The sequence below is a fragment of the Oryctolagus cuniculus genome, chromosome 10 (genome assembly GCF_964237555.1).
Source record: "Oryctolagus cuniculus chromosome 10, mOryCun1.1, whole genome shotgun sequence".
Lineage (NCBI taxonomy): Eukaryota > Metazoa > Chordata > Mammalia > Lagomorpha > Leporidae > Oryctolagus > Oryctolagus cuniculus.
Window position 1 is genome coordinate 107413549 of NC_091441.1, and position 24304 is coordinate 107437852.

At 51.0% G+C, this 24304-nt stretch overlaps 1 protein-coding gene and 1 long non-coding RNA gene across 4 annotated transcripts in view; one reads left to right on the forward strand and one right to left on the reverse strand.

Annotated features, from left to right (window-relative positions):
- The window catches only part of MYRIP (myosin VIIA and Rab interacting protein), a 318908-nt gene that overhangs the window by 43466 nt on the left and 251138 nt on the right, over positions 1–24304 (reverse strand). For all 3 annotated transcript variants that reach the window (XM_070051000.1, XM_008260267.4, XM_070050999.1), the window contains 4 exons: positions 24091–24171; positions 22436–22564; positions 13712–13868; positions 8447–9066 (listed from right to left, as the gene is read on the reverse strand). In XM_070051000.1, coding sequence (XP_069907101.1) covers positions 8447–9066; positions 13712–13868; positions 22436–22564; positions 24091–24171 — 987 coding nt within the window. The remainder of the gene's footprint in view (positions 1–8446; positions 9067–13711; positions 13869–22435; positions 22565–24090; positions 24172–24304) is intronic.
- On the forward strand, positions 8580–19440 carry LOC138844122 (uncharacterized). The gene is made up of 3 exons (XR_011379588.1): positions 8580–8722; positions 17419–17515; positions 18588–19440. It is a non-coding gene; the product is annotated as an uncharacterized lncRNA (long non-coding RNA).

Below are 24304 nucleotides of genomic sequence, written 5' to 3' on the forward strand. Positions count from 1 at the left end.
CAGAGATCATTAATGAGCTCACTCCATCCCCTGTTCAGGGCTGTGAGCCTCCTGAAAGCCAGACTGTGGAGAGAGAAGGCAGGTCCAGACACCAACTCGCTCGAAGGCTGCATTTTGCTTGTTCCCGAATTGGAACTTGTGGGAGGCAGCCTTATTGGATGCCTGTGGCCTCTGGGCTTCCATGCCCCAGAAGATGGGGTGGCTGTGGCAGCTGCTGATGAATCCCAGGGAGTGATAACAGAGGGAGGCCAGGGGAGTCCCCAGGGCTCCCCAGGCTTCGTGTGGCACAGGTGGCATCCATAGGCACAGCCAGGGCACGGAGCCATCCAGTTTGAGAAGCCGTTTTTCGGAGCCAATATTCCATCTGCCAGGTTGTTTTGGGAGGGGGAGGCAAGTTTGGGGTTTTCTCCACTTTTTTTCTTTTTAATTTAGTTGAAAGGCAGAGAGATGGAAACAGCCAGAAGGGAGAAAGGTAGAAGGGTAAGGGGAGGAAAGAGGAAAAGGGAGGGAGGGAGGGAGGGAAAGTGATGGAGAGAGGGAGAGTGATGATGGAGGGAGAGAGGGGGGGGAGGAAGGGAGGGAGAGAGGGAGAGTGATGATGGAGGAAGGGAGAGGGAGGGAGAGAGTGATGGAGAGAGGGGGAGAGACAGAGAATACAAATATACCATCAACTGGTTCAGTTTCCAAATGCCCAGAACACCTGGAGCTGGGCCACACTAAAGCCAGGAGGCAGACACTTCCTCCAGTCTCTCACTTGAGGGGCAGGAACCCAAGGACATGAGCCATCACCTGCTGCCTCCCAGGGTGTGCCCCAGCAGGAAGCTGGAATCTTAGTAGAGCCAGGACTCGAACCCTGGCAACACCATGCTGTGGGATGTCGGAGGTCCAAGCAGCATCCTCACCACCACACCTTGCTGGCCTCCGTCCCCCACTTTTTCCAGTAGATCCTGGATAAGGGATTACTTTTAGCCACTGCACGTCAGCCTTCGCTGAGGACATCCTAGGGTCCCGGAGGCTGTCCCCATTCCTACTGATGAAACACAGCAAGCCTGGCTTAAAAATTAAAAGTTCATGGGGCTGGCGCTGTGGTGTAGCAGGTAAACAAACTGCCTGTAGCTCCAGCATCCCATCAGGGCGCCGGTTCATGTCCCGGCTGCTCCACAAGCTTAACTAAACTGCACCTTCTGTGATGCGCCGCCTGGCACTGGGGGACATCATGAGACGCAGCCCTCCGTCCCCACGGTGTGCATTCCCCGGAAGCAGCTGACAGCAGAGGAGTCTGTATTCTGCATCCTCTCCAGAAGAACCTCTAGGACAAACTTCTCTTGGGTGTCAGCTCCAAGAAGAGCACCATCGGAGGAACACTTGCTGTTCTACACGGCTCCCATGGCCGAGTAAACTCTCACGCACCCTCCTATGGTCTTCTAGAAAGCGCAGGCACAAAGCTTTGCCATCTACAGCCTACAACGTGGACCCTGCTGCATCTGTTTTGTGAACTAACTTTACTCTCAGCTCTATCTCATCATTCCTACCCTGGTTTTCCCTGTGTCCTACTTCTCTCATAATCGTAGTTTTATTTTTTCCTGTTTATTTCTGTAAGCCAGTTTAAATGATTTCTGGAGCAAGACATAAACACATTACATAAAGGAATAATTACAGATTATTAATTATAAGGAATTAGTGGCTTCTTGATATAGCAAGAGTCTTAACACACATATGTATATATCTTTAAGAATAATTAGGCTCTGGAATGCTATTTGTGGGCAAATTTTTTCCTGGGAGAAAACAATGATGAGGATGACCAAAAATGAAACACTGGGCGAGACGCAAACAGCAGCCTCCTGCCACCCTCAGTCCTCCGCTGATGACACACCATCAGCCCGACTCCATTTTAAAATGGCATCTGGCAAACATCTCTCCTCCAGCCTTTCTGCATTTTCCACAGAGGCTGTGTGGGAAGATACAGACAAAGATGAGAAGGCACAACACTGAACAGCAATAGAAGCCAGGTTGTTGACAGCAAGCAGACCGTTTTTCAAGTCTGAGGCCCGAGCAGGTGGAGTGACACTGCAGGTGCAGGCCCATTCGTTCTCTCCCTCTTCCCAGTCATCACTGTAGTTGCTGACATCACTGTCACCCTCCATGCCTTAGCCGTCTCTCAACCTCAAACTGTGCTCTATAAATGGGAGGTAAATGCTCATTATAAAATAGAGCAAACATCAAACAGACAAAAACCCTAATAGCTGAGCCTTCTATTGTGGTGGTGGGACTTTCTAAGCACCCACGGAAAGCCCTACTCAGTTCCTCCACGGTGCTTCCCTGTTTTATGATGACTAGAAAACACAGCCACCAAAAACCATTCCAGGAGGAGGGAGAACTATCCATGGTGTCACATGGCATCCTGGCAAGTGTGGTCATGAAATCTAAGCCCCCTGGGGTTACAGACTACAAAAACCACGGCAAGTGTACAATAGTTGTTGTTTGTCAGTCCTAACTCATGCTAGATGCACACTCTCAGTCCCCAGGCTAGGTTCTTGGCTGTCTGTTCTAGGAAGACATAGAGCAAGGCCAAAGAGTAGGGGAAAGTCTCCTATCTTCAGCTAGCAGCATGGACATGATTCAAGTGTGCTCGATATTGGGAAAAGTGCAGTGGGGATACCATCGACCTCACTCAAGAATGAGTTAACACGGAGCCCACAGAAGACACTGCACAGCACAGGGAACAAAAGTTAGCGTGAAGCTGGGAGGGGAATTTTACTAAAAACCAGGTCACTGAGTATGGGAGCTGCTTTGCGTGCTCCCTGGAGTTTCAATGACAAGACATGAAAAGTTCTAAGAGATAAACACTTAGACTAGGAGACAACAAGCTGAGCTAAAATTAGGAGACCGAAAAGAAAAAAACACTGCAAAAAAAAAAATTGAAAACCCAGCTGCAGAATGAGAATTCCATTTGAAGGTGGTAATAGCAGAATTAATATTGGGAAATCAGGTAAGTCATGTGGAGGCCAAACTCCAGGGGGTGTCCTGGAAGGCTGAGGAAAGGGAGCCACAGTGAAATAAGATGATGGATACGAAATACAGAGGATGTGGTGTGTAAGGGGGTCATCAAAACATTTCAGGGAAATCTCTTTCAAAATACCAATGACATTTTTTTATAGAATTAGAAAAAACAATGCTAAAATTCATACAGAATCACAAAAGACCGAGAATAGCCAAAGCAAATGTGAGCAAAAAAATATTAAGCTGGAGGCATCAAACTACCTGACTTGAAAGCACACTACAAAGATACAGTAGTTAAAACAGCATGGTGCTGGCTTAAAACCGACACATGGACCAACAGAACAGAACAGAAAGCCCAGAAATTAATCCATGCATATACAGCCAACTGAACTTTTATGAAAGTGTTCAGAGCACAAAGTGGAGTAAGGAAAGTCTATTCAACAAATGGCGCTGGCAAAACTGGAGGTATATATACAGAAGAATGAAATTAGATTCATATCTCTCACCATATACAAAAATCAACTCTCGTGTAAGACCAGAGACTAGGACGTTGCTGGAAGAAAATGCAGGAGAAACAGGCCAAGACACTGCTGTAGGGGACGCCTTCTTGGACAAATCCCCAAAGCACAGGCAACGAGAGCAAAACTAAACCATGAGATTGTAACAAACTCAGAAACATCTGCACAGCAAAGGAGATGATCAGTAGAGCAAACAGACACCCATTTGTGAGCCACATGACAAAGAATTAATATTCAGAATCTATTGGCAACTCAAAAACTCAACATAAAAACAACCAGTCCAGTGGAGAAATGGGCAAAGGACTTCAACAGACAGTTCTCAAAAGAAGAAACACAAATGGCCGATGAATGTACGAACAAATGTTCAACATCACCAGCCACCAGGGAAATACAAATCAAACCACAATGAGGTATCACCTCACCCCTGTCTTCACGGCTACAATCCAAAAGACAGAGATTAATGAACGCTGATGAGGATGTGGACAAAGGGGAACGCTTACACAGGGCTAGGGGGTAGGCAAGTTAGCGCAGCCACTGTGGAAAACAGAGTGGAGGTTTCTCATAAAACTAGAAATCAACTTTTCCACATCATCCAGCAATCCCACTGCTGGGTATATTCCCAAAAGACACACACATGTTGTATCAAAGAGACACCTGCACCACCACGTTTACGGCAGCACTGCTCACAACAGCCAAAAGTTGGAATCCACCAAGGTGTCCATCATCTGATGAATGGATAAAGAAAATGAGGCATATATACTTACATACTGGAATATTATTCAGACATCAGATGAATGAAATTCTATCATCTGTATCAAAATGGATGCAACTGGAGGATATCATGTTGAGTGAAATAAGCCAGACACAGAGACAATATATCCCTTATATGTGGGAGATAAAATTAAAAAAAAACAAAAATGAAGCAAATCAATGCCCGTGTGTGCCAGCATTCCTGAAAATGTAGTTTTACAGAATCTGTTTCAAATCTTTGTCAAACCAATAGCTAAGAATGCTGTATGACTATAGTTTAATGATGTATGATTACTTTAAAATTTACTGTATATGGGTAATTTGTTCATTTTTCCATTCAGCTATTGCTTATAGCCATTTCCCATATTTCCACTAAACTAGGCTTTTTGCTTTTTACTTGTTGAATTTCTGATTTGAGGAAGCAAAAAAACACCTTTTTAAATGTAATGTAAATTGAAAAAAATGTGATCTCAAAAACTCAAGAAAAAAAGGCAGAGAGAGGGAGGGAGGGTTGGAGGGAGGGAGGGAATATCATATTCTTAGAACTGTATCTATGAACTATAATGAATCTATTAAAAGCAAATTTTTAAAAACTGAAAAAAGTTCAAGGAAAACGTGTATATGAAAAATACCCTATGCTTGGACTTAATTTATTTATCGCACCAAAATAAACTCCTTTCATCCAATTTTTACAAACTTTCTGAAGTGCTCTCATACATTATGGGTCATGTGACAGAAACAATAATCAAAATGACAGAAGACAACTATCCTGAATTGAAAAAATGCTTCAGTGAGCAAGAAGGCACTCATATTATCACATCCAATAGCAAAAAGTGAGCAAACACCCACTACGCTGTTTAAGTCTATAACAAATCCAGCAAATATGCAGGACAACAGAAAAATATATAAATAAGAAAAATTAGTTTCTCTTCAACATTGAAGCACAAAGAGCAATGAAGTATCTACTGCATGGCGTTGCAACGAGAGCGTTCTCTCCCCCTGGATTTCATCTTCTCTGTGGGCATTTGGAGAACAGAGCGTGTTCAGTGGTTTGTGATTACAGACTGCATAGAGGTGCAATGTGGACACAGCTCTGTGTTAAGTAGAATTTGAAGCCAGGACCAACGGTAGAATGCGGAAAAGGACTTCTACAGCTTTATCTGTCAATCATGGCTAGGGAGGTGGAGCATCTAGATGGGGTGCAGTGGTGGAGGGGCACCTGTTAATCTCCTAGGATGAGTTCCCGAAGAGATGGTATTCTAGAAAGTAATACAGAGAATCCTTGCCGAATCCTTAGGATAACCTAATATGAATCTGAACTAAATAGCTTAAAATGGAAACCAGGCAAAGGAATCCAGTGTTAACAGAAAGAAGTCACAGTCAAGCAGAATTTAGGCCACAAAGGAAAAGGTGATTCAAAATTAAGAAATGCATTCATGTGACTTACAACACGAATGGACAGAAGAAAAGCTAGGATAATTCAGTAAATGCCAGAAGACGGTTGAGAAAATAAAGCTGTTTCTGACTTAGTTCGGGGAGCTAGGAAAAGCAGCAAGAAAAAGTTAGGACAGCACTTGTCACTACCATTTCACAGCATCATGCAAGTGTGGCCAAGTCAAGAAAAAGTCAGTGTAAGTAAGGGACAGGAAAGGATGAGTGCGTCATTACTTGTAGACAATACGACAGAATAGCTAAGAAAATCAGCTGATAGCAAGACAACCTACTAGGGTACCGAGTTACAACACATAAACCTAAAATCAACTGTGTTCTTTACAATAGTGAATCCCAATTAGAACATGTAGTAGTTTTTAAAATCTTATTTTCAATACCAATAAAATATGCAAGATAATTAAAAATTACATAATAAGACAAGAGCTTCGCAAAATCTATAAAACCTTACTGCAAGTCAAAATATTCAGCAAGGACAGCATTCTTGTCTGCGAAGGCTCTGTATTATAAATGAATGACCCCCAAAATCATAGTGCATTTCTAATGGATGCTTAAAACTAATTTTTTTGCAACTTGAAGGACATATTCCGAAAAGCCATTTATATGAGTAAAAGACTGCGAAAAACCAGGGCAGTTTTAGAAGATATCATCATCCGCAAAAACACCACCAGGGAAAGGAAGAACATCCAAGGTGTTTACAGAGTGTGATGACACAACTAAAGCAGTTTCATAGAAGGGGATGCTTGAACAGAAAGAGAAAACAAACAGACCCATGCAAACACAAGGTTACTGTGCATTAAGGGGTGAATCCGAGACCAGCAGATAAATGCTGGGTCACTTAACAACGATTTGGTGACAAATACTTGATTTAAAAAAAAAAAAGTTTTATCTTACCCTGTATTATTCAGAGAAGAATAGATGTACAAAAGCGCTAAGTGGAAAATACAAAGCTGCAAAGAATTAGGAAAAAATTGAGAAAAATTCTTTTAACTTTGAGGACTTAAGGCCTTTTAAACCAAGGCACAAACTACAAAAATTATAAAAGAAACAATGAATCAAATATTACTAATGAAAAATAATTGGAATATTATTAAGAAGAATGTTTGTAAAATAAACCTAAAATTAAGGTGAAGGTGATGGACAGGGAGAGAATAATTTCATTAGTAAACATCAAAGATCTAAAATTTATAATAATTAGAAAACAAACCCAATTTCTAAAAATCATTAAGAAAAAGACATACAGTCCAATACAACAATAATTACAATATATAAATGTGCCTTTTATAGAAGAAAAATCCTAGTAGTCTTAAACACAGAAAAAAATGCTCCATTTCAGCAGTAATTCTGAAAATGTTCACTTTTTCTCACATAAAATTGGCAACAGGTGAACAGACCGGCCCCACCACTGTGGGGCGCGTGAGGACACACACTGCCCCCTCCGCGGACACTGCCCCGAGGCTGGGCATATGCAGACTGCAACATTAAAGACCCATACGTGCCTCACCACAGCAATTCAATTCTTGGACAAAGAGGCTTCCACAATGACACGACGGTATCATTTATCAAATCAGAGAGCTGCCCTAGAAAACTAACTCAAAGGGAGAAGGCCAAGGCCCAAGTCTAGCTGTCTTCGGGAACTCGGCACCATCGCCACCTAGTGGGGAGAAGAGGACACTGCCACAGGTTCAAGGTTGCTCCCAAGGAGGCAGAGGTCGCTGGGTCTGGCACCTTTCTGCTGGCCCACACTTGCTCTTTAAGGACGCCTTGCAAAGTTGCGCAAAGTTGAGGATGACTTTCAAGTCACTGCTGAATAACAGCCAGTGTTAGACGTGTATTTGTGGCGGAGACCTGGCATTCTATCCCAGCAAGTGAGTCACATAGAAGCTGTGCCAATGTGTTCCCTGGACTCAGGGCTTGCCTTTGACTGACGGGGATTTTAATGGGCAATGCAGGGCATGGTGGTGGGGATCATGGGAGCTATGGCAACGTTCAGGAAGTGGAGTGGTCCTCCCCCCAACCCCGCCCCGCCCCGGAGCATAACAAGTCAAATAGACAGTAAAGTCATCGACAACTCTGAACCTACCTAGATTTCCCATGAGAAAATATCAGTTTCAAATGCTGCAAAAAATCCTCCACTTCTAAGGAACCACTAAGCCTACCCGGGCCATATGCATGTGTCACTTTTACTTGACAAACGCTGCTTTGAGGAGGTCAGAGATGGCTCCACCATAGCTGGTACTGGGTCCCCACAGAGACACGCAGGCCTTCAGCTCAAGAGGCCATGGCTGGAGCCCAGCGCAAGCAAAGGCACAGAGCTGGGAATGAGCAGAGTGCAGGAGGGCACATGCGGCTCCTGTGCTGCGAGTCCCTGGGCCATGAGAAACACTAAGCAACAAACACACACACGTGGCGAGCTGAGAGTATGCAGGTGCACTTTTCTAAGGAGAGTTCACGGCTTCAACCACGTTTACAACAGGGGGTCATCAACTAGGCCACGTGGGAAGAGCCGGGGTGCCCAGAAGGCATGGAGTGTGTCATGGATAAGAGTCGCAGAGTATTGGAAACACATCCTTGCGTTATGCTGACTGACACTGGCTGAGTCCCGAGTTACACAACACCAGGATCACGCAGCCACAAAACCAACACTAGGACTCTGTCACCTGTGCATTCAAGAGAACAGAGCCTACTTGAGAAGTCTGTGTGCATGAGCGCACGCACAGTTCTGTTACCTGGTGTGCATGCAGATCCTGGGTGTGGGCGCTGGGGGAGGGCGGTTCTTTGCTTAGGTCCTCTGAGCCCATGCGCACCCTTCTCCACCTCCTGGTCCACCGGTCTGCGGCTTGAGAGGCCTCCTCCGGCTCGCTGCTGTCTGAGGTCTCCCCACTGGCCACCTGGGGGTTGAAGTTCACATCCAGCTCTCCCTGGAGGCGCATCTTCTCAGCTTCCGGGTTTCTGGGAGCCTTCCTCTGCAGCCAGGACAGCCTGGCCCGGCACGCTGCTTCCCGGTAAGAGCCCGCCGAGGAGGTCTCGGAGTCAGAGCACATGGTCTCGGGGTTGGGGGACATCCTGGAGCAGGGCGAGGCAGCTGAGGGGCCGGCAGAGCCCTGAGCCTGGGGGTTCCTGGGCCGGCCCCGGGGCCGCGGACACAGCTTGCTCAGGGCTTCGCCCCAGTCAAATTCCTCCTCGCTGTCGGAGCCCATCTCGTCATAGGCAGACGTCACACTGGAGGCTACCTCCAGGGCTTGAAATGTCCCACTCTTGGGCTTGGCCAGCAGGCGGATGGGGGGCAGAGTGCCATCCTTTACTGCTACCCAGTTCCCATCGGGGCTCTGCAGAACCGGGGCCAGGGCTGTGGAAGGGAAGAGAGGAAAGAGAGGCTGTCATCACCTTAGCGCGAAGTGAGGTCTGTACCTGTCACCTCCCAGGACTGGCTCACAGAGGGGCTGGGGGGACAGGGACCTTTCACCTCTGCCCTGCAATTCTAAGAAGTCCTTGAGGCCTCACTGTTGGCGACAGACTCTCAGATTTGTTCCTGTAGCACCTCCACCAGGGTAGGTGGCCGCCTTGGTGCTCAGAATGGCCCCACTCCTGCCCTAGGCTGGTTTGGGATGGGAGAGGACAGGACTCCCCTTGGCAGACCCAGCTTACGGCTCTTTAATCATGGATCATGGTTTTGTCTCTGGGATCCTCTTGATGGATCGTTAAGCCCACCACCTGCCCTGGCACATGTCACCGGTCTGCACATCCACCCTAGGGCTTTCACTGGTCTCACAGCAGCCTTGTGAGGTGGACACACAGGCCTGCCGTGAACTGGAGGCACTGCCTTGTTCTTTCTGGAAAGGAAAAGTAGCCAGAGAAAGACAGAGGAGCGGGGCTGAGCGGCCTGCTGGAGGGCGCAGGGCAGTCACGGGCAGCACGGGGACAGGTGCACCTTCCATCCGATACCAGCTCACAGCCTAGGCCAAGGGAGGCCTTGAGGTATGAAGCACCGTGCAAGAGCTCCCAGAGCCATCCCGGATGGTCTGGTCCAGCTTGGGGCTGCCCAGGGCCTCTGCATCCAGAGAGGTGGGGGCGGGGAGGAGCTGCTGTGTGTTGTTTTTGCTAAAGGCAAACGGGACAAGGCTCTGACGACAGAGTAAGAGGACATGGTGCTTGTGTGGCCCCGGGCACATCAGAGGCCAGCTGATGCTGTCTTTCATCAGGATCTGTGCGGGGATGCCTGGAGGAGGGTGGTGAGGGCCCCTGGGGCTTGGAGGGGACGGCCCTCAACCTGTGACGGCAGCTTCTGGACCTGAGGCTCACCAGGGCCACAGCTGTGCTGCAGTAGGGACCTTGAGGCTGTGCCTACTTCCTGCTACTTCAAACACACAGGTTCTCCCTCCCCTTCAACTACGACTGCCCCGCAGACTGGAATGCACGTGCTGGCGTGCGCGGTGTCGCCCTCAGGGCAGCGAGCTTGCCAGGCCTGTTTCAGAGCAACGGCTCTGGCGGAACAGCTGTTTTCAGCTCAGCGACCCACTTCCACTTCAGTGGCCTGGCTACAGCTCAGACGGGCGGGACATCAGGTTCCCTTTCCTTTGCGAGGCAGGAGTGGGGCTTTCCTGCATCCAGGAGGGGGCAGGGTCCCAGGGGTGGGCTGCTGATAGCAGGGGCCATCTGGAAGCCGGAGGCCACGTGCCCAGCATCTCTGCTGTTCCTGCTGTCAGTATCCCCCTCCCCACCCAAGGCTGCCTCAAACCCCTCATCCCACTGCCCCCTTCTCCCAGAGTGCACTCTCTCCCTGTCCAGATGTGGCCTCCTCTTCACAAGCTCACCCTGAGATCCTCGTTGGGTGCTGGTTGACCAGGCACACAGCCGAGGCAGCTGAGAGAGCCTGGACCTCGGGCCTCGATTTGTCTCTCGAAGCAAAGTCGCCTGTTTGGTCCCAGAGCTGGTTTGTGCAAGGGAAAGACTGTGCGTCTTGACGTCAGAGGACTGGGTGGGAACCCTCTCAACCACTGGGCAGCTCTCAGTGCTTCTACAGCTTCTCCCAGGGCCATGGGACAAGGCCACATATTTGGAAAGGCCCTGGTGATGCCCTCAGTGCCTGGCCCAGGACTGAGGTCCCTGGACTCCAACAGCCGCGCCGCGGTTGGAGAGGATCCAGCTCTCGGCTAGCAACTCTCCTGCCTTTTACACCCCCCAGGATGCTACAAGCCTTCAGGGAAGCTAGAAGCTGCCCAGCTACGAGCTCAGCAAAAACCTCTCCTTCTAAAGGAAGGACCTTATGAAACCCTGGTCTTTGTCAAGCTGCATCGTCAGAACTGCTCTACGTTGCACTTGGTTCCCGGTATCATTTCTCTCAGGCCACTGGGAACACCCCTCGGGGACCCTACTGCCCCCAACACCCCACTTAGCCACACTCCTGCTTTTTCATTATCGTGCAGACAACTTAGAGTAAGCTACCCAAAAGCAGTGACAATTCCCCCAGCACTGAGCACACGCCTTCATATACAGCAGGTGCTCAGTCAAGTCCCATAAAAAGAACGTGCGTTCATTGCCAGCGCCTCGGCTCACTAGGCTAATCCTCCGCCTGCGGTGCCGGCACACCAGGTTCTGGTCCCGATTGGGACGCCGGATTCTGTCCCGGTTGCTCCTCTTCCAGGCCAGCTCTCTGCTGTGGCCAGGGAGTGCAGTGGAGGACAGACCAAGTGCTTGGGCCCCTGCACCCACATGGGAGACCAGGCAAAGCACCTGGCTCCTGGCTTTGGATCGGTGCAGCACGCCGGCTGCAACGCACCGGCCATGGCGGCCACTTGGGGGGTGAACCAACGGAAGGAAAACCTTTCTCTCTGTCTCTCTCTCTCTCTCACTGTCTAACTCTGCCTGTCAAAAAAAAAAATAATAAAATAAAATAAAATAAAAGAATGTGCATTCACTGCTATAAGCAGTGCTCTGGCTGACGCAAACCAAAGCGCCCCTACGGCTGACCCCGACAGTGCACGAACAGGCTCCTGAACCAACCCATTTCCTGCAGCATCAACACAGCTGCTAAAAATAGCCCAGTGGCCGTCCCACCCCCTGGGCCTCCTCTGTTCTACATTTCTGCTCTGTGCACACTGAGCCTTGCCTCTGGGAGTAATTTGCTTCCTGCTAAACATGTCACACAACCCTGCAGACCTCTGTGGTTGGCATGGAGATGAGCAGGCCGGGGGCTCAACAGTACCTAGAAACAGCGGAAGTGTTCTACGCCAAGTAGATTTTACAGCGTCACCCGTAGAGATGGATGGATTTCTGAGCAGGGTATGAAATCCTGTTGTGCACGATGCACAAATCCTATAAGGGTGCACAAAAGCAGGCTTTGAAAACCCAAGGCCTTTGCACGTTCACTAGAAATAATCGCAATTTTGCTGGGGAGCTATTTTGTAAAATGGAGTATCTTGGCAAAGTTCTCCATCATGTCCTATGAATCTATCACTTTGTAAGCCTGAACTCTGATGTGCTGGCTTCTGTTTATTTTTATAGTGGGGAGACACTGGTCATGCAGTGGTCGAAAACGTCTGCATGTTGGTGTTGGGTCGTTTGGGTGTGAGGATCAGCTCTGTTCATGTTAGCCCTGGAGTCCTGGACAAGTCACCGGACCTCCCTGTCCATCAACACGCTTCTATTCCGAGCAAGGTCAAGGACAGTTTTTGCCAATGCCATTGGAAGAATAAATAAAGGAGTTACTGCACATTGGAAAGTGATTCTTAAAAAACCAGTCATTATGGTTTATTGGAGATCTACTCTACAATATATGCCCTGTGGAACCTCAGCGCTATTTCTCTGTGGGAATTTGCTAACTACAGGAAAGGAGGGAGAATCAGAACGCATGAAGGAACCGGAATGCACTGGGTAGAGCAGCAGAGAGAGGCCCATCCAGAAAGGAAAAACGCATGTCAGCAGCACAAACACAACGCACGCTGTGTGCTACCCAACCCTTGCACCGCTGTGCTCCTGCAGTTTCTCCTAAGAGGTCTGCACGGCCACGGTCTCTTTTGGATCTTTAGCAGGTCAGTTTAAAAATGCTGACTCCCTTCTGATTGCACCTTGCCAACAGTGGGTCTCATTCACGTCGCAGGTAAACCTTCTCCCTTACAGAGTTGAAACGACAGCAAGGTCTTGGAAGTTTGTCTCTAGGACGGCTGTCTCGCTGTTAACCTTTCTTGTTGTTCAGGAAAGACGTCTGGAATTGATGAGGAACAGGAGATAAGAACCCCATCACCAGCTTCCTCATGGGTGCTGAGTGTGCCTGGCTTCCATTACGCAGGAGGTGTGGAAGGGGCCGGGAAGCAGGCATGCCGGGACCTTCACTCCCCTCTGTCTCCATCTGATGGCCCAACCTGGGTGACCCAGCAGAAGACTCAGGGTCCTGGGGGACAGCAGAGTCCCCAGGTACGAGTGTTGGTCTCTGCAGGCCAGCCACGGGCCAGGGACACCTACTCTGCACTGCTGGGTGGTGAGAAAGATAACTATTGCATCTGGCCAGTAGAACGTTCGGCTGAGCTGTTAGAGGAGCATGCATTGCCCTAATAGACCCAGCTCCAGAAAAGACACCTTTAAAACGAGGCTGCTGTTGGGACCCAAGTCCCTTTGAAAGCTAAAGTACCTCCTTGGCTGCTTTAGTGCCCTTGACCTACACAGGATTCATTCTCCTGGTGCCCCCACAGCAGGCATCTCATGAGGGGACACGCAGCAGCATGCTGGGAGCTCCCTGACCCTGACCCTGACCCCACAGGTCTCAGTAAAGAACACAGGGTGCCAGCGACACATCAAGAGCCCTCATTCTGCCCCTGCAGCTAGGAGAGCATGACCACGCCATACGTCATGTGTCTGCTGGAGGCTTCGCGACTCAGTGACTTAACTGCCCGCAGTGAGCGCCCACCAAGAGCAGTGCGGCCGCACAACAGCCCCGAGGCTCTAGGACAGCGCTGGGGAAGCCCACAGCCCAACCACAAACAGCTTAAAACCATTACTAGAGTCATCCAGCCTGTCCACGCTCTTCCAGCTGGGCAGAGCCGACTCGTCCCTTGCGTGCTGGCCCCGGGCCCGCAGCTTCTTCCGCGACACAGTCTCCAGGGAGGAAGTCTTCAGGGCCTCGTCTCCGGTGATGGAGAAGGCAGACTGGGACCGCTGTGGGAAGAGAAGAGGGGACAGGGGCACTCATCAGGCACTCTTCCTAGGATGAACACCTTCAGCCTCTGGGCGTGCATGTGGACAGCACGCAGGGAATGCGTTTGATGGTATTGGTTTTTCAGAACATAACACCATGTCACACATATATGGAGGATTCCCTGTCCATTCTGCTGCAAGCTGGCTAGGCCTTCCAGAAGTCTAAGACATGCAGTGCACAGAGCCAGCGCTGTGGCCTAGGTTAAGCATCTGCCGGAGTGTCGGCATCTCTTATGAGCACCCATTCGAGTCCTGGCTGTTCCACTTCCAACCCAGCTCTCTGCTGATGGCCTGGGAAAGCAGTAGAAGATGGCACAGTGCTTGGGTCCCTATAGCTGCATGGGAGATCTGAAAAAGCTCCTGGTTCTTGACCTCAGATCAGCCCAGCTGTGGCTGTTACAGCTATCTGGGGAGTGAACCAGCGGATGGAAGACCTCTCTGTCTCTCCCTCTGTCTGTAACTCTTCCTCTCAAGTAAATAAATAAATCTTTAAGGGGGGGAGGGTGCAGTGGAGCCACCACAGCCCAACTGTCACATGGCTTCTTTTATTTATTATTGTTATTTGACATAGAGAGAGAAAGCGAGAGAGTGAGAGAGAGCAAAAGAGAACAAGCGAGAGAGAGAGAGAGAGAGCGCTCAATCTCATCCACTGGCTCACTCTCCCAATGCCTGCACTGTTTGCAGCATTCTATGAGTTGCACAGCCCTAACTAAATACTTGACCTAGCACCTGCTGCTTCCCAGGGGGCTCATGAGCAGAAAGCTGGAGTCAGGACCCAGAGCAGGGGCAGGCATTCCCATCTAAGATGTGGGTGTCCCAACTGGCATCGTTGCTGCTCTTCCAAATGTCTGTCCCCATTTTGCTCTGTCAATGAAATTCACAGGCAAAGAACCTACTTACAACAAAGTAGAACTCAGGCTCCCTAAGCAGTCTGGCTCCCCCTGCTGGCTGACATCGGTGCCAACCGCCCCACTCCTTGCTATCCCAAGCAAGAAACGTGTCACATTCCCTACTGTCCTCCCCTGCTCCCACACGTGCTTAGGAGATAAAAGGAGAGCTCTGGAGGGTTGTGAGGGGTTTGCAGCTGAACAGAAATTTGCCACGTCTGGGCTCTGACACCAGCCCTGCTATGATAACTTGGCCAAGTGACTTAATTCCTTGTGGTCTGGAAACTTAACTTTGCTCTTCGCTCGCAGGAAACCACATGATAAGGGGTAGCATAGAGCAGAAAAGGTGTTTGAGAATAGCAAAGACAGCAAATTCTGGCCCAAATGTATTTGGTGACAGCAATGAGCTTTGTGAGAACCAGGTACTCCATGACCCTTCCTGCTCTGGGTTCTGAAGAAGGCTGAGAAAAAGCACACGGAGATAGATGATGACCTAAGTCCAGCACTCGCAGCACTGCAGGCCTGGGAGGAGCCCAGGGGCCCTCACACAGGTTCAGAACATGATAGGAAATCTCCATGTCTGTTTCCAAGATCTTGGGATTATCCAGGAAGCAAATAGGTCAACAGAACAAATATGGAGCCCTCTACGCCGTGTGCCAGGGTTCTCGACTGTCCTTGCCATTCTCTGAATGGAGAAGAGACAGCAGGATGGGCCTGCACCCCTGACATTCAATACACAAATCACAGGTTAATGCAGCCATATGGCAGATGAGTCATCCCCCAGACTCCATGTTGCTAAGATCCACTGCAAGCTGGCTGTGGCCCATGGGAAACCCACTGATATTTAATATTTGATATTAATAATATTAAATATTAATATATTGATATTTAATAAATATTAGCTGGGCTGGGGGTCCTGGCTTCCTCTGTGTTTGTTTGGGCTTGACAGCACTTGATATCCAACGCCTGCTCTCGGGCCTGATCCATGACACCCTGGAGCAACCAAAGGCAGCTGTCCTGTAACAGGACCATCCCAAGCCCCAGGAGCAGTAACCAGCACAGAACTGGAAAGCAAGGAACGCCTGTGATGTCACGAGTGGGACCTGGTGATGGCTGTAGACATGCCATTTTGTTTTCAATGACAACTTAGATAAAACTGGGGTGTAAGAGACAAAAAAACAGAAGCCTGCTGCTGTCCCCACTTACATCCTGGAGAGCAAGGTTCTATGTGCAGGAGGTCAAGCTAACACTCCCCTCAAGTGGCTCCGATTTGGATCTGGTTTCTGGCACAAATTTACTGCAATGAATGCGTGGTCCAGAAGGTGGCGCCACAGCAAGGCTTTTACTCACCAGCTGGCTCCATCTCCTGGGCAGTGATGGGGTCACTCGGTAATTTATTTTCTCAGTATTCCTGCTGAGCCCTCTGTGCTCACCCTTTCTCACCCACAGCCTCCACTTTTCTTCCCTTCCTACCCACCCTAGGGTCCATGATGGAATCAGGGCTGGTGTAGCTTTGGGGTTGCTGGCCAGAGTCACACATCTCTGCTATGGGGACTGGCAGTGGTTGGGGGGAGCCCTCGGGTCCAGTAGTCTTGCAAAGAGGGACTTGTGAATTTCAGCTTCCGGGAGGGAGAGAGAGGCAAACAGAGAGACAGAGAGAGAGAGAGAGGGAGAGAGACACCTTGTCTTTGCTCATCAGGCACCGACTAGCAAGTGACAGATGTTAGCTCTTCAGTGGGCCGTTCGGATCTCGGAAAAACATCAGTGTTCTAAGCCTCACCTTTCTCGTGTTCAGGGATCATTATCATGAAGCATTTAATAAATATTAGCCCAAATAAGATCATTTGTTCAGCCTACCACCGAGCCAGGGAAACCAATCCAGTCTCCCACTCAATCTGATTGGGTGCACATGGGTAAACTGAGTCAGGGCTGCTCAAGGGCAGAGACAGGGGCTCAGCATCAGTCCGCATGGCTCCCGGGTGATGCTGGCGCGTGCCTGCTAGCCTTTTCTGAAAGCCAGGAACAAGGCGTTTCTGGTTCACACGCTCCAGCCCACTCTCCGAGGCTCTGGGCGAGACATCCACTGTGTTCGCGAGTTCCCTCGGTCCATCCCTGGGCAGCAGTCCCGTGTTCTACCCACACTTCCAGGAAGGAAGCACTGTGGCTTTGAGTGCTGTGATTAGCATCACTCCTACAGGCACTGGCTGTGGCTTCACAGGTCTTTGCTCCCAGAGAGCCCCCAGCAGGAAACAGAGAGAGAGAGAGAATGTTTTAGTATCAAGGACTGGAGAGCAAAGGGATAAGAGCGGTCATGGCATTGATGTGACTGAGGCATGCTTCGCTTTGTATTTTTAAGGTCAGACGCAGGCATTAAAACCAACCTTGTAATTAGGCCAATAATAAAAAGTACAGCAGCCTTTCAAAGGAGAGAATGGACGTGAGGGAGGAAGTGACAGAGACACAAAAGGCTGAGGCAGGCAGACAGAGCTGGGAGATGGGCGACGGAGAGTCAGCCGGAGTCAGTGCGTCATCAGGCACGTAAGAGCCGTCTGGTCCTGCTGTCATCACCTTTGTCACCAACAGGATCACCAGATGACTGTGGTCCCCATTTTTACATATTTTAGACCCCCTATGCTGGAGCCTTCTAGAATATTCCATGCCAAGAGCCACACGATGCAGCAGGGACCTGGAAGGGGAATGAACGGTCTTTCAAGAGCACAGGTGCGAAACCCCACGGGAGAGGGGACGGACCTCTGGGTGTTGCAGCTAAGCCCATGCGGCAACACCATCAGCATTTGGGATTCTTCTGTGATGCCCTGAGCCAGACATGCCCCAGCTATTGGAGACCTGAAGACAGAGGGGGCCCCACCAGGAGGTGACCTGTCACCATCTGCAGGTCAGGAAGCCCTGTGATCCTAGAAGAGGTCATTGCTCCATGTCCCGGCTCCGCCCAGCGTCCCTGTGGGTCTCTGCTCTCATGTGTGCTGTTTGTCTCTTCTTTATCTACATCCCCAGAGCCAGTGCTGCATGATACAAATCCCCACGGCGATGCAAACAGCCTGCATCTGCACCATTCAGCATGGGCCACCAGGCACGGGTGCTCATGAGCACCTGAAATGTGGCCACAGCAACCAAAGAGCTGGGATTTCAATGTATCCAGTTGCAACCGGCTTCAATTTAAATACAGTCATTTGGGCAGCACAGCCCTAGAATCTCTGAGCTCAACGGGGGCCTTGGATACTGAGCCTGTGAATCTCATTTTACAGAGGAAAATGCTAAGTCACGGGCTTTGGGGCAGAAAAATGATACGCAAATCTGTGGCCTCAATTTTCTCATCTGTAAAATGGGTCAATACCTGTGTCTCCATGTTGTGATGAGGAGGAAAATACACAACATGCAGTAGGCAAGCAGAGTGCCTGTTCCTTAATCAGTGGTCACTCCCAGCCCCTTTGCACATGGACCTCGGCGGCAGCTAGAGCCACAGGCACAAGGCTGTACAGACGTGGCGCCGTGACTCACATTGTATTCTGTATGGGTACTGCTCCTGGAGCCATGCCACAGGGCAGCCTTGGCCAGGGCCCGTCCGTCTCATTGGTCCTTCAACGTGGAACACGGACGCCTTGCACTGGGTTTTGCCTGTTAGGCTAACGGCCTGTGTCTGGGTGTTTTTACAAAGCCCTAATCACAGCTCTTTACCAAAAGGTAAACCCGGTCACTTCCAAGGGGGCGGGTCCCAGAGCTCTCGCTGGGACTTTGGTCAACAAGCTTCTCTCCGCTTCTGTTCCCATCACAGGTACTCCAGGAGCCAGACTGGAAGCTTTCACGTCCAGGGCTTGCCTGCATCCACCTGCCAGCTGACCTTGGACCCAGATCCAGCTGTCCATGCCCGAATGCCCACCACATACTCAGCAGTGAGCTACAGCAAAGCCAGAACAAACAAGACCACCGACGATCAGGGGGGTGCTGATATCACGGGCTTCGCAAGGGCAAATTGTGCAGTGGCTCAGCTGGGTGCATCATGCACTTCTCTTTATTCCCAGATCTGGGTTGTTTAGCCTTGGGCAGCCCCCATGACTTTAAGTGTGGCTGGAGGGGGATAAAGCATGTACTTCCTCCCACCTGATATTGTTGACAGACATGTGCTGTTTACATATTGCAGATCATGGTATGTTAAGCACATACAAGGAGAGGACAGGAGGAGACCTTGACCAAATGCCCAAGTCAGAGTCGGGGGTTGTGGTAGGAGCCGGGCAATGACCTCGTCCTTTCTGTAAGGTGCCCGTGTCCCTGCCAGAAACACAATCCGGGTGGTGACAATGTTGTGCCAGGAGGGGTGCTCTCCCAGTGGGGAGCATCAGTGTGTCCTCTATGGGGCCTCCCAGTATCTCCTCCTGCCCACCCACACAGGCAGACACAAGTGCCCAGGAGGTGGACATAGCCCGCAAAGCACCAGGAATCAGAACTTCAAAAGGCATGTTAGAATCCAGTAGCTTTTTTTCTATCTGAAAGCCAAGAAATAAATCACACTTTCCTGTTTCCTCCAGAAACAAAAAGCCAAGGAATGCTGACGTTCCCTCTGCACCACTGTCAACATAGCAGCCATGAGTCAAGGGAGACGGGGATTAGGCAAGGTAGATTTTCTAGCGAGAGAATCACATCTGGAGAGGTTTCTGTTTTAGCAAACCACATGGGAATCCCGGGAAGCTCTGGGATTGGCTCCCCAGTGAAGAACCCACAGAGATCATCCCAGAGAGCTGATGAACCCAGCAGGAGAGCCACTTTGGGCAGCGCCCCCTGCTGTTTATAGCCTGTAATCGCCGCTCTGCCTGCCCTTGGGACTCCGGGTACCAGTGCCCACCATCCCAAACCTCCCGTGAGCACCTCCAGCTTATCAGGCAGGAGGAGCCCCTTGTCTAGTTTTAACCATGTGCACAACAAGGGGACTCGGGAGACATCGGGGAGGACACAGGCGTTCCAAAGCCAGAGCTCTCCAGTGAGACAGGAGACAGCTGAGGGTAGGAGATGCTTGCAGCCTGGAGACCCGGGCTCTGGTTCGGGAACCCCTTAGCTCCAGTGGCTCAAGCTAGCTGGGCCTCACTTTGCTTCTCTGTGAAATGGGGGAGACGCAGGGTGCTCTCATACAAATCAGGATGCGTGAAGGGCCTTTGCACATCAGCTTTATGTAAAGGCAAAGCCTAGATGCTATCCTTGAGCTGTTTCACGGTCCCTCCAGCACCGCCTGCATTCCTTAAGTTCCCTGTGACGACACGCACGCCACCCCAGCCCACCCGCTCCTCTCCTGTCTGTGGATCTCAGGGGACTTGCACGAGAACTTCAGATGCCGTGCAGGGCTGCAGTGGATGGATGCAAACAGGCAATCAGAGAAAGGTCTGTTTCTGAGGAGGGGTCCTTTCAGCGCAGGGGGACGTGGGACAGGGCGAGGAAAGGCGCTCTTGGCCACTGAGGAGGGAAGAACAAGGCAGCCCCGAGATGCAGAGAATGGACAGAGGTGGTCCAGTTGGGCAAGCTGAGACTGCGGGAAGAAGCAAGCTGATGCTATCTGGCTGTGTGTGTGTGTGTGTGTGTGTGTGTGTACCTGCAGTGGGCTGGCTGGATAGGGGGCAGGCAGCCCATGTTTCAGAACCTGTGGGACAGCCGCTGCTGTCGCGCTGGGCCAGCCGACCGAAACACACAGAGGTCTAGCTCCTAACTCACAGGGCACCTTGTGCCACAGTCACCTCGATTTTGAGAAGCAGAAATAGCGCGACCACAGAGAGAACAATGGGTACCACTTGGGGGATCCGCTGATGTGCTAAGAGGTCTGTCTCCACCTCTCCTTCCCCTTCAGCCTCCAGCCGCACGGCTGCTGCTCTGTTTCCGGAACGGGCCGGCTCGCAGCCTCCCTGTACACTGTTCCTTCTGCAGAAATGCTTTCCCTCCGCTGCTCCAAAGCTCCTGTGTTTCCAGTCTTGAATTCACGTCACCTCCTAGGAAAGCCTTCCCAGATTGCCCTCCCAATCAAGCCAGCAGGTGCTCTCTGCCCCAGGGGCTTCTGTGTGCCTGTCGATGTGCACCTCACCTCCACACTACTGTGGAGCCTGCTGTTTCTGCAGGGAGCCCCAACTCCACAGCACCCCCACAGGCCCCCCCCCCCCACTCAAAGCAGCCCAACGAAGATGGAGGTGCCTGTGTGAGGAATCCTTTGGGCAAAGGAGTTGGTACCCCAGTGGTCAGGGTCAAGAGCAAACCCAGAATCCCATCCCAGCCGCGGCACAGGCACAGGCTCCTTGGACTTGACTCTGACTCCTCCACTCCTGAGTCTGCGGATACCATTGGGATTTCTACTTCTCAGAGCCCCCAAAACGCGAGTCTTTGACTTTGCAGAAAACACTTCAGAAATACTCTCCAAATGCAAGGTGCATGCAGGTGGAAGCCAGGAAGGGCAGGCGTGAGTTACTGAGTTTGAGTGACAGGCTACTTGAAGGGCATCCGACCTCTGCTCTGCACAGTAGGGCCTCCCCGTCTCACTGCCAGCAGGGTACCCTCCTGCTCTGAACCCTGAATCCCTTTCCAGTCTGCGTCTTTCACCTGGATGCCCACCTCTGCCCTGTCTCCTAGCTTCTCCTTCTCACCAGTATTAACTGCATTTCCCTCCTGCCTTGCTAACCGGCATGGAAAGTTCTGGAGGGAAGAGACCCAAGTCTTTGGTTTATTTTGCTGTCTTTGATGTTGAACACACAATAGCAGCAGTAACACAAGCCAGCAGCCTGCCGGCAAGGGGAGTTCTGCCAATCCAGCGACAAAGGCAAATCTCTGATAAAGCACTAAGTTACTCCTCGCTGCCCCCACCTGCTGGGCGCGCGGTGAGGCCTCGGGGAGTTCCTGCAGGAGAGGAATGGCAATCACTTCTGGAACTGCCCCTGCTACCTTGCAGGCTGTTTGTGAACCCTGCCCCTGTTGGGATGAGTCCCACCGGAGGCCTTGGGGAAAACGATGATTCCTGCTGCTGTCTTCTCCACTTCTGACTTTCTAGTTTTAAACCACACTGTGCGTTGCCCTGTCCAGGCCCTATGCTCTAACCATGGGCGCCCCAGGGTTTGGCTGACCCTGCTCCACCTGGCTCCTCCCCATCACTGCAGTGTCCTGCATGTGCCCTGTGCGCCCCCTGCTGGGCTACCTTGGCCCAGCAGCCAAGGGTTGTATGAGCTCCGGGAGCACTGTGCCCATGGCGTCGATCTTAGAGTGCCAGACAAAAACAGGGGTGGCACCACACTGAGGCCTCCCCACCATGTCCAGATGTGGCCATTCTGATGGCTGAGATGCCAATGGTGGTTTTCTTGCTGTCTCTCCTGTTTTGGAGTAAAGCAGGTGAGCTACACTGTAAGAATGCACGTGTCCCTCATGAAGCTATTCCCTCTGATGGATTAAAAATGCCGCACATCAACATCTTCATTCTCCCCTTTCTTGCTCCCTGGGTAAAAGCCCCCTCTATGTGCCTCCTTGGTCTCCGTCTCTCCTCTCTCACCCACCCGCCCCCCACTCTCATTCATTCATTCATTCATTCATTCTCTCCTTCTGTCCTTTAAGATCCAGTAGGCACCGGTCAACTTCAAGTGCACAGAGCATGCGCTGGGGACTCACCCAGAGGGTGGCGGGAGCTCGGCGGGCTCCTGGGGAGGCCATGCCGCCGCTGTCCACTGCCTGCAGGCTGCAGCTCGGGGGCTCGTCTTCCACCTGCTGCTCACTTCGGCTCTTCTGCTTTCGAATGATCTGGGCAGGGGTGTGAAAAGAGCGGGACAAGTTATTGGACCAGGCTCCACAAACTGCGTGGACAGGGTCCCAGAGACAAGTACCTGGGACTACTTTTGGGATTTTTCTTTTTTTTTTAAATCTAATCAAGGAGCTTGGTTGCCATAGAATGCCAGCCTGTCTCCGAGCTGCCTTACGATGAGACAGCACGGTGGTAGCCTTGAACATTCTTCAGCTCTTTACAGTTGGCAAATACAGTCATCCCTGGGGGTCCATGAGGATGGTTTCCAAGACCCCTTTGCAGAACCCAACCTCTGAGGATGCTCCGCCCCTTTTATATATAATGGTGCAGTATGTTCACAGAGCCTCAGCACCACATCCCATTTCCTTTATACTCTCTCTGGACTACTTACGGCACCCACTACCGTCTGCAAAGAGTGACAGAAAACAGTCTGTGTGTGCTCAGTACAGACCAGGCATCGTAGGTCCAGCTACACAGAGCATGAACCGCAGGCCAGCAGGTGCTGGAGGCAGGCGGAGGAGCTGTAGAACCGTAGAGGCTGTCGCATGGTGAGCTTACACCTCGCTTCATCTGTACCGATTCAGCCCCCTGCCTGGCCTGTGGCAAATTCACAGTCTGCTTTGTGGAAAGTTCCAGAATTGTTTTTTCAAGTCTGTTTTTAAAGACTTATTTATTTATTAGACCAGAGTGGGGAGAGAGGACAGAGATAGAGATTGATTTCTTCCATATACTGGCTCATTCCCCAAATGGCCACAGCAGCCAGGGTTGATCCAAGCTCAAGTCAGGAGCCTGAAACTCCATCTGGGTCTCCCATGTGGATGCAAGAGCCCAAGCACTTGGGTCATCTTCCACTGCCTTCCCAGGTGCATTAGCAGGGAGCTGGATTACACGTGGAGTAGACAGGACTTGAACTGGTAATCCCATCTGGGATGCTGGCATTGCAAAAGGTAGCTTAACTCATTGTACCACAATGCTGGCCCCTCAAATATTTTGGATCTACAGTTGGTTCAATTGAGGGATGCCAAGCCCACAGACATGGAGGGCTCAGCGCAAGTCTTCGGCGTAACTGTGTCAGAGGCCTACAATACAGTAGGTTCTGTGCTTGGTACTGTATATGCTTTACCTCATTCAGAGTGTTTCTAAGAGAAATATGCCCTAATTCACCCCATTTTACAGATGAGCAAATAGGCTCAGAGAGACGAGGCGAGCAGCCAGGGTCACACAACCCACGCACGCTGTGGCTGGGTCTCAGGGGTCCCAGCCTGCAGTCTGGCCGTGAATCCTGCCTCGAGGGTGTGGCCCCCTGCGGAGGAGGGGCCAGACACGCAGTCACCAGGACGGCTTCCGCTTCCACTCAGCCGGACCACTCGCTGTGCAGGACAGCCATTCGGACGTCACAGGGACATCTGTGCAAAGGCCTCCAGGCTCTGGGCTTCCCACATGTGGGACGCAGCTGAAAAAGAAAAATGTCCTGGCCCAGGCACAGGCAGGAAAGCAGAGGCCCAGGCGGCCAGGCTGCACCCACCTTCTGCAGGATGGTTGTGGCCAACTCCTCCGTTAGTTCCTCCTTGTGGTCCCGCAGGTAACTGGCCTCGTTCTGCTTGTCCTGAGGATCAAGAGAAGGGCTGAGTGCTGAGGGGGGTTGGGGGGACCTGGCAATCACTCTTCTGGGAGCAGAGGAGGTGGGCACTGCTCCCGTGGGGGCTGCTGTAACACCGATTTCCTGACAATCCACTTTC